General features: G+C 33.6%; 2 protein-coding genes across 2 annotated transcripts; one reads left to right on the forward strand and one right to left on the reverse strand.

The window, feature by feature from the left end:
* Positions 1 to 1,565: 1,565 nt before the first annotated feature.
* On the forward strand, positions 1,566 to 3,648 carry LOC125847644 (probable pectinesterase/pectinesterase inhibitor 46). The gene is made up of 2 exons (XM_049527290.1): positions 1,566 to 2,599; positions 2,791 to 3,648. The coding sequence occupies exons 1-2, from the start codon at positions 1,567 to 1,569 to the stop codon at positions 3,468 to 3,470; spliced, it is 1,713 nt and encodes a 570-aa protein (XP_049383247.1). The 5' UTR covers position 1,566; the 3' UTR covers positions 3,471 to 3,648.
* A 531-nt stretch (positions 3,649 to 4,179) lies between these two features.
* On the reverse strand, positions 4,180 to 6,762 carry LOC125847667 (40S ribosomal protein S15). Its single transcript, XM_049527320.1, has 4 exons — positions 6,613 to 6,762; positions 6,367 to 6,512; positions 5,771 to 5,828; positions 4,180 to 4,580 (listed from the first exon to the last, which is right to left on the reverse strand). Exons 1-4 carry the CDS (start codon positions 6,613 to 6,615, stop codon positions 4,332 to 4,334), a joined length of 456 nt encoding a protein of 151 aa, XP_049383277.1. The 5' UTR covers positions 6,616 to 6,762; the 3' UTR covers positions 4,180 to 4,331.
* Between the last annotated feature and the right edge of the window lie 2,575 nt (positions 6,763 to 9,337).

Here is a 9,337-nt window from a genome sequence, read left to right on the forward strand (position 1 = left end):
TACAATTTATACCCTATTCTTTTTCAAATTACAAAAACCTCTTAAATTTGGTGAAATCCGGATATATTCCAAAATGTCCCAATACATCGCGTCCCAATTTCGTATACATCCCTCAACGTCCCGATACATTGCGTCTCGGTCTCGAATACATCACTCAACATCCCGATACGTACGTTCCGATACATCACGTAAAGTGATATATCCGAGAATAGGAGAGAGTAAAGATTTTTGTAATTTTTTTCAAATGATGAAAAATTTTAAAGATTATGATGAAATAAGTTGCGTAGTTAGATAATTTTTCTTGTTTAATTCCATAAACGATTGTTGGATTGGGTCATATTTTAAGATCTAATTGAAATAGTATATGTTGCTAATTAATATTTATGGCAAACCACAACACGGCAACACGGTCATCTCTACTACTAAGTTGTTACTATAATATACAATTGAAAATATACAACTATATTTTCCTAAACTTTTCCTTCTCCCCTTGCACAATATTTTACTTTTATACTAATTGAGAGTCCAATTGAGTTAGCTGACTAAAAATAACTGCAAACATCCATTATTGAAGAATACTTTTATGTACTATATTTAATTTTAAAAATAAACAATTATGAGTCTTTGAATGAAAGTGTTAATGATAATAAAGAATTGATATGATGGTATAACTATGTTGATAAGTAGTTTTCCTTAATGTTAAAATGAATGAATAGATATCCTTATAGTTATTCAGGAAAAAAGTATATATAGAAGTAATTTTACACACAAACACCCACAAAAAAAAAAAACGAAAACAGAATATACAGATAATTAAATGTTACAGAGCATGTTTTAGGAACAATATTTCAAAGATTACAGAAGATATAAAAGTTTTGATCATAATAAAAGTGTTTATTATGGCTTATAGTTATAAAAAATAATTGTTGTATAAGCACTTTTGATGTTATGAAACTTGTAGATAAATCAAAAAATACATATAAATTAATTTGATCAGCTTATAAGCTTAGTCAAAAACGCGCTAAAGTCTTTTGCTTCGCAATTTTTAAAGCCATTTTCAGTTAAACACCCCCTCCCTTCATCCCTCCCCCAGCAAATAGTCTCCTTGCTTTCTTTATAGTCCTATTTTATTTATTTTTTGAATTCCCACCCAGTTCAGTATTCACATTAGAGCCCGACTAAATATGTATTCATGCTAGAAAGTTCCACATTAGGGGCAAAGCGCTCCCAATAAAGACAACTCTGTACTCAGGGGGGACTCAAACCCGAGACTCTGATTATAAATGAAGCCACCACAAGTCCACAAGACCACAACCCTTGTTGGTTTTATAGTCATATTATTACAAACCCCCCACCCCCTAAACATTCATAGAATTGAACTAGTCCATAACCAAAAAAAATAAAAATGACTAGCACCTTTGTTTTAATAGCCTCTTCTCCATATATAACCTTAATTCCCTAATTGTTATGCCTTGCACGTAAATCACAATAACTAATCCTATATAAACACCTTCTTTTCCTATTCCCAACAAAGAAAAACAAAAAAAAAAAGTACTTATAAAAAAGATGGATTATCTTGATGTAAATAATCAAGAAAGTGTAGCTGCTAGAAAAAAATCAATCAAGAGGATCACTATTATTGCAATTTCCTCTATAGTATTTGTTGGTTGTGTTGTAGCTGCTATTGTTGGAATAACAACTAGCAAAAACAATGAAAAATCAAACACTCAAACCAATTCTTTTTCAGCAGCTATTAAGGCTGTTTGTGACATAACATTGTACCCTCAATCATGTTACAACAGCCTTGGTCCTCTAGCCACATCAAACAACCTTAAAGTTGAAGATATTTACAAATTATCAGTACAAGTTTCTGTGGATGAATTGTCAAGAGCATCGGATGAGTTCTTCAATTCGACAGAATTGAAGAACATTTCCGATCCTATGACTATTAAGGCCTTAGAGAGTTGTCATGATCTTCTATCACTTGCTTTGGATAGTCTGAATGACTCACTTTCTATACCAAACAAGTCGTTGCTCGAGGCTTTTACTGACCTCAAGACAACGTTGAGTGCAGCTGGAACTTATCAGCAAACATGTATCGATGGTTTTGGAAATATAACTAGTATTGCTAAACATAACCTTAAGAATTCGGGGGAGTATACGAGTAATAGCTTGGCTATTATTGATAACATTGATGAATCAGTTCAGAATTCAATGGACTCAATCAATTCCTTAGGTAGAATTGGAAGAAGACGTCGTCTTCTGATGGATTTTGATGGAGATTTTCCAAGGTGGATGAGTTCAAAAGATAGGAAATTGCTTCAATCTTCAAAAGGGGAAGTTTTGAATGTGGATGTTGTGGTGGCTAGTGATGGGACTGGGCATTTTACCAATATTTTTGAGGCTCTTGATGTTGTGCCTGAGAAGAGTGATAAGAGGTTTGTGATATATGTGAAGAAGGGTGTTTATGTTGAGAATGTTAGGGTTGAGAAGAATAAATGGAATGTTATGATGATTGGTGATGGCATGGATGCAACTATTGTTTCTGGCTCTCTTAACTTTATAGATGGCACTCCCACTTTCGAAACTGCAACTTTTGGTAAGTCTTATGAAACATACACAAACTCTCTTTACTTTTCAATTTATCTGACATAGTTTGACTTAGCATTGACGGAGGTATGAGATATTGGTTGTAGGAGAAATTAAGAGAGATAGGTAAACAAAAATGAAAAAACAAGTAATAGATGAAGCAAATTCTTATTTGTGTTTTCCATTTTTCTTCCTACGCAGCTGTGTTTGGCAAGGGATTTATCGCTCGTGACATGGGGTTCCGCAACACAGCAGGTGCAGCCAAGCATCAAGCAGTGGCTCTACTGTCAACTGCTGATCTCTCTGTTTTTTACCACTGCAAATTTGACGCGTACCAAGACACACTCTACACACACTCCAATCGCCAATTCTACAGAGAATGCAATATCTATGGCACAGTAGACTTCATATTTGGTAACTCAGCAGTTGTTTTCCAGAACTGCAACATACTGCCCAAGATACCTATGCCTGGCCAACAGAACACCATCACAGCTCAAGGCAAAATTGACCCTAATCAGAACACAGGCATTTCTATTCATAATTGCACTGTTTGGCCCTCAGCTAACCTTACTGGAGTGAGTACCTTCTTGGGTAGGCCATGGAAGAACTATTCCACAACCGTTTTCATGTATACGACAATAAATAGCTTTATTGATCCTAAAGGATGGTTACCTTGGGTGGGTACAACAGCACCAGATACTATTTACTATGCTGAATATAGAAACTTTGGCGCTGGGGCTGTCACAAAAAATAGAGTCAACTGGAAAGGATTGAAATTGAATATTACTAGTAAAGATGCTAGCAAGTTTTCAGTTACACAGTTGATTCAGGGGGACAAATGGCTCCCTTCAACTGGAGTCGCCTTCAAGAAGGATATCTGAGCGAGATGAATCTATGATTGAGTCTACATTTTATTTTTAACAATGGTTGAGCTTTGTTTTCTGTTTAACACTTTCTTTGTACTGATGGGAGCTCCGGGAGGGGAAATTGGTTTTACTTTTGAAGCTCAAAGAGCCCAAGAACATGTCATATACACAGCACCAGCTAATTGCATTTTCTAATTTCACTAAATGTTTGGTTGAATTGCACCAAAAAAATCAGGGGAAATAATTTTCTTTGGGACAATTACTCAAAATTAGTTGGTTATGTGATTACCAGAAGCCGTACAAGAGGAATTATTAAATAGAGAGCCAGACAATAATTATATCAAGATAGAGAGCTTGAATCATGCGAAACGTAAAGTCAACATAGAATATAGTAGAATTTCAAAAGAAAACTAGCTAAAAGGAATAAAACAATGACACCACACCACCAAATAGAATAAACCTGGAGTGTTGACATTTTAATATATGCCGATTGATATGTCATTTACCCTCTAAACCAAATATATTGAACTACCAAAAGCACATATCAAAAAATACAACTAAACTTCCTTTTACACATGTTATACTTGTGAAAAGGATAAAGTGACTAATTTTCCTTTAAAACTGATTTTAAATAAACAGCACATGATGTATGCAGTTTTTGAAAGAGACTTCAATATTCAGACACAAAGCAACACTTCCAAAAAAGCAAAATGGAACAAAAATCTAGATAAAACACAATAATTGAAATGTTGAAATGTATCAGGAAATTACTAGTCTCAAACAAAGAACCATTCAGTATCCACTGTTCTCATCAAAATTGCAGTAAAACAAAAGTACTAGTATTACTAGAAAACATGAAGACAAGCTCTGGTTGAATCACTTCAATGGAATAAACCTTGAAGAGTGAGTAGCACCAATACCGGGCCTACCGTGCTTGACAGGCTTGTATGAGATGGAGAACTCAGCTAAGTAGTGACTAATCATCTCAGGCTTGACCTCAATTTGATTGAAAGTTTTTCCATTGTAGATTCCAATAACACTTCCAATCATCTCAGGAACAATGATCATGTTCCTCAAATGTGTTCTCACAACCTCCGGCTTCTCACCAGGTGGGGCCTCACGTTTCTGTATGAATATGAAAAAAATGCATCAATGGAAAGACATGGACATAATACAACAATTAGTAGTGTAAAACATATAGTAATGATTACAATGTTACAGCAAAGCCAAACTTGCAAACCATGAAACACTGGGTGCAAGCATTAAATCCTGTTTATTTCTGTAGGGAGAGGTGATTGCATGAGGAAAGCGGCATACTGATGATAGGATTTGAACATCAGAAGGCCTTTCCTCCTTCCCCAAGAGACTATTGTGAAGTAAAATTCCCCGTCACAATAAACTCGTTAACATTGACTAATATGTACAAGAAATGAAAACAGTACTGCCTCACATAAATTCAGCAAAAGAATATAACAAAACTACAAGTTGAAATTCTAGTGGAAGATGAAAGACAAAACAACTGAGGAATGATATAGGGCAATCCCACCACTTTGGAAGCAAGTTGAGGCACCCAAAGTGATCACGGAAACCCCAAAACATTGTTGTGCGCCTACGCACATAGTGCGCCACAAATAAAAACCTCACTCTGTGGAATACCACGCCACCTCTTGATTAACGAGGGAAGCGCTCGGCCTTAGGCGCCTAATTCTAAACATCTCTAAGTTGCTATCAATATGTTAAGACTAAGAACCCAAAAACACATACTATCAACATGTCAAGACTAAGAAACCAAAAACACCATTAAAAGATTCATTACACTAATATTGTTCCTTTTTGTATATCAAACAAAAAATTCAAGTTTTGTGTAATATGACTTAGACAAACAGGCAAAACTCTGGAAGATGAAATATTATACAATTCGGCAACTGGAAAAGCCAATAAGGTCATCATAAATAATCAACAAAGATGCAGGTAACCTAGATTGTCCAGGCTCAATAAGTGGTTGCAAACATCAACTTTGAGAAAAAGCATTAAGAGGTACTAGGTGCAGTTTCACAGTTCAGCTGTCTTTTGACTGGTGATCTAAATTCAATATGGCATTGCAGTTACACTAATAGAGTTTTCTCCAACTTAATACACAAAATACAAGGTGGGCTTGGATGTTACTGAGGTCATTAAAAGCAAAGGCATTATTCAAAATAAACATCAGCATCGAGGTCAACACAGTCCCTAGTATAACTATTTCAAGTAATTCTTTACTATAAAATAGCTGATATTTTTAAAGAGAAGCTAAAAGGTAACACTATTTATCTTACAGCCTTGCGCAGCTTCTTGATCAAAGCCATAGGCTTCCTCTTCAAACCCCTCTGGAACCTAACACAATAAAAATTCAAGATAAGTCCTTTTTCACGGAAAAGAAAATTAACTGCATACTAAAATACGAGCTTATACATAGAAAAAGTTATGTACAATCACCATATCCATACTGCCTTTGAGTTCAGATACTTAAGGTTTTAATATCCCTTTGTTTCACAGTAAAACTATTTGGAGGGTAAAACTGTCTATTCTTTGACTGCATTTTGGAAGGGGATTTAAATATATATTTATAACATAGAACTAATGACTTGCTTCAGAAATTAACAACATCAGTGTTCAAATTTACATCAAATTTATTGAACAGGCTGACAATCATTCACTTTTGGTCAATTGTAATATCTGTTTTTTGCCCTAATTATAACTCCCTAGTTACAAGTTCTTCAATTACACAGCACCAATGAAAATGTTTACTTAAGCTCGTGCACAGATTTACGTTGAAGAAGCTCAGGGTCTTAAAATTCTACACTAATACATGTTCGTACAAAGCAAATCAATAGCAATTTAACAGCATACATTTGCAAAAAGAGTTAAATACCTTCTGCGAGGACGAGCAGGGAAAAGCTTAACAAGCTCATCAGTAGACATGTCAAGAAGAGAATCCAGATCTACTCCTCTGTAGCTGAACTTCTTGAACGTTCTCTTCCTTGGCTGTCCGGTAGCAACATCAGCTTCAACTTCCGCCTATCAACCAGAAGGAAAAAAAACACATCAGCGAACTGTAAAATACCAGAAATAGTGAAAGTAGAAGCGTATAGGTTACACATTTTGAGAGAGAAATTACCATGGCTTCGAGAATGAATTGGCTGCTAAGCACCTATGGAAGTGACTGCGGCTAGGGTTTTGGGGACGACGATGAAAGGAGGGTAAATGAGAAGTGAGACGCATATATAAGAAAGGGTGTAGGGTTGGAGTTATTTTGATGGGCTGGGTTTAGATATGGGCCTGATTGGAAACTTCTTAATGGGCCTGTAGTCATATAAATGGCAGAGTTTATTTGGATTTTTATTGATTCTGAACTCTTTTTTTTTTTAGTATTTTGGTAGGTTTCACTTTCAATTTTTAGTAAAGGGTCAAAAATGTCCTTAGACTATGTGAAAGCAATAATTATGTCCTCCGTTTATAGTTTGGCTCAAAAATATCCTTACAGTCAATACTTTGGTTCAAAAATGCCCTTAAACTATGCAAAAAGAACAAAGATGTTTTTCGTTTGTAATTTGCTCCAAAAATGCATTTACTGTCAATAGTTTGGTCCAAAAATTCCCTTATTGTTATTTAATGAGTCAAAAATGCACATTTTCCAAATAAATATATTATTATTTTCTTTTTAACACATTCTTTTTCTAATAATTTTTTAAAAAAAATTAACAAATATTTATCTTACTTCAATTCAAAAAAAATGAAAATATTTCTTCTTTTATTATCATTATTTTTTATCGTTATATAAATATAAATTATGATGGATATACTATGATCTTATATATATATATATGTGTGTGTGTGACATATATTATCTGTCGAAATCGTACATGCTGTTATTCTATTTTAATTGATAAAATGAGATTAAGAAGAAAAAAAATATTTCCTACATTTTTATTTGTTAAAGTTATTTTAGAAGAAAGAAAACAAGAACATTGATCTTTAATAATATTTTAATTAGGAAGAAGATGTGTTTAAAAAGAAAAAAAAATAATATATTTATTCAGAAAAGGGCATTTTTAACCCATTTTGTAACTGTAGAGGCATTTTTGGACCAAAGTATTAACTGCAAGGGGATTTTTTTAGCCAAAGTATTGATGGCAAGGGCATTTTTTAGTCAAATTATAAACGGAGTGCATTTTTATTCCTTTCACATAGTTTAAGGGCATGTTTTTACCCTTTTCCCTTTATTTTATCATATATAGAGAAAATACATCATTACTCCATTCAACTATAACACTTTTTTAAAAAAGACACTTGAACTTTGTAAAGGTCCTAGTAACCCCTTAAACAATTTAAAAGTGGTAAAAGTGTCCCATTTTTCGTTCAACCCCAAGTTTAAGAAGAAAAGTGAATACACGCACCAACTGATACTTACCACGTGTCAATTATTTTATTTTTATATTTTAATTTTCATAGATGTTAGTGTTATTTCTTATTCTATTTTGTTTTCTAAAAAAAATAAAAAATCTATATTCTACTTCTTCTTCAATGTTCAACTGCCGCTGGTGACCTCTTCTTTCACGCTGTCGGCGATTCTCCACCATAGCCACCACCCACCACACTTTAACACCATCTCAACCATTTTCTCTAGCAAATCAAAAATACAATTGAAAAATAAAAAACACTATCAAATCTCCAGCGCTTCTTCTTCGATCGTTCAATTATTTTTGTGTACTTCGCCTTTAATTTTTGCTCAAAATCAACATTTGTTGTATCTACAAAGACTGAAATTCTCTCTAACTCAGATAGGGTATTTTTTACTGGATTTGAACGTGACCCCGACGATTCTCCCTCCGTCGTCGTCAAATTTTTTATGCTTCTCTCACCGGCCCTTTTCGATCTTCCTCCGCAACCTCACTCCGTTTTCATCTGTTTCTCTGTCAATAATCTCATTTATTAGATCTCACTCAGCTAAAAATGAGTCCGAGAACTCTTCTGGGTAAGAGTAGATGAAGGACGGTACAAAAAAAAAAAAAAACATAAAACCAATAAAGTAAAAGGAGATAATATTTTAATTGAATAAATATTAAAATAAATAAATAATATTTCTTTTACTTTGTCTCACTCGCTAGTGGCGAGTGAATTACACTCTATGTGCCACATAGGATCATAAGGGGGTAATAAATCCACTTTGAACAAGAATAAGGGGGTATTAGGACCATTTCAAAGTTTCAGTGTCTTTTTAGAAAAAGTGTTGTACTTGAATGGGGTAATAATGTATTTTCCCTCATATATATGAGTTTAGTTATGTTTAAACAAGTTATCATGAAATTTCAATGGGTTTTTCATATGTATACTGCTATTTAACTTGTATTTTTCTTTAACATTATTTAACTTGTATTCAATTATTAAAAAAATATGTATCTACTTGTTACGAAGCAATTAAAAACACGTGATATCTGAAATTACAAAGGTGAATTTAGAATTTTCGAGAAGACGTGTGTACTGTTACGAAGATGTGAAACAGTTCACACAAGTCTGATAACCTCCCTAAATACGCCTTTTCATATGGTTGAAGTTTAATTTTGCCTAGAGTTGCAGCAAATAAGACTAAAGATTTTTTTATTTATTTTTTAAAAAAACTGAACTTTAATCATGTAGAACTTTAGGCACAACATGTGTGAAATTGTTTTAAAATAGATAAATTTGTAATTATTTATGTCCTATATGTATAACTTAAATGACGATTTCAAGTCAAATATTTGTGCACTTTATCCCAAGTATTGATCAAACAAAGACAACAACAATAACATATTTTGTGAAATCCCATTAAGTAGAGTTTAAAGAAAAAAGTGTACGCATACCTT

Source organism: Solanum stenotomum, chromosome 12 (assembly GCF_019186545.1).
Source record: "Solanum stenotomum isolate F172 chromosome 12, ASM1918654v1, whole genome shotgun sequence".
Taxonomy (NCBI): domain Eukaryota; kingdom Viridiplantae; phylum Streptophyta; class Magnoliopsida; order Solanales; family Solanaceae; genus Solanum; species Solanum stenotomum.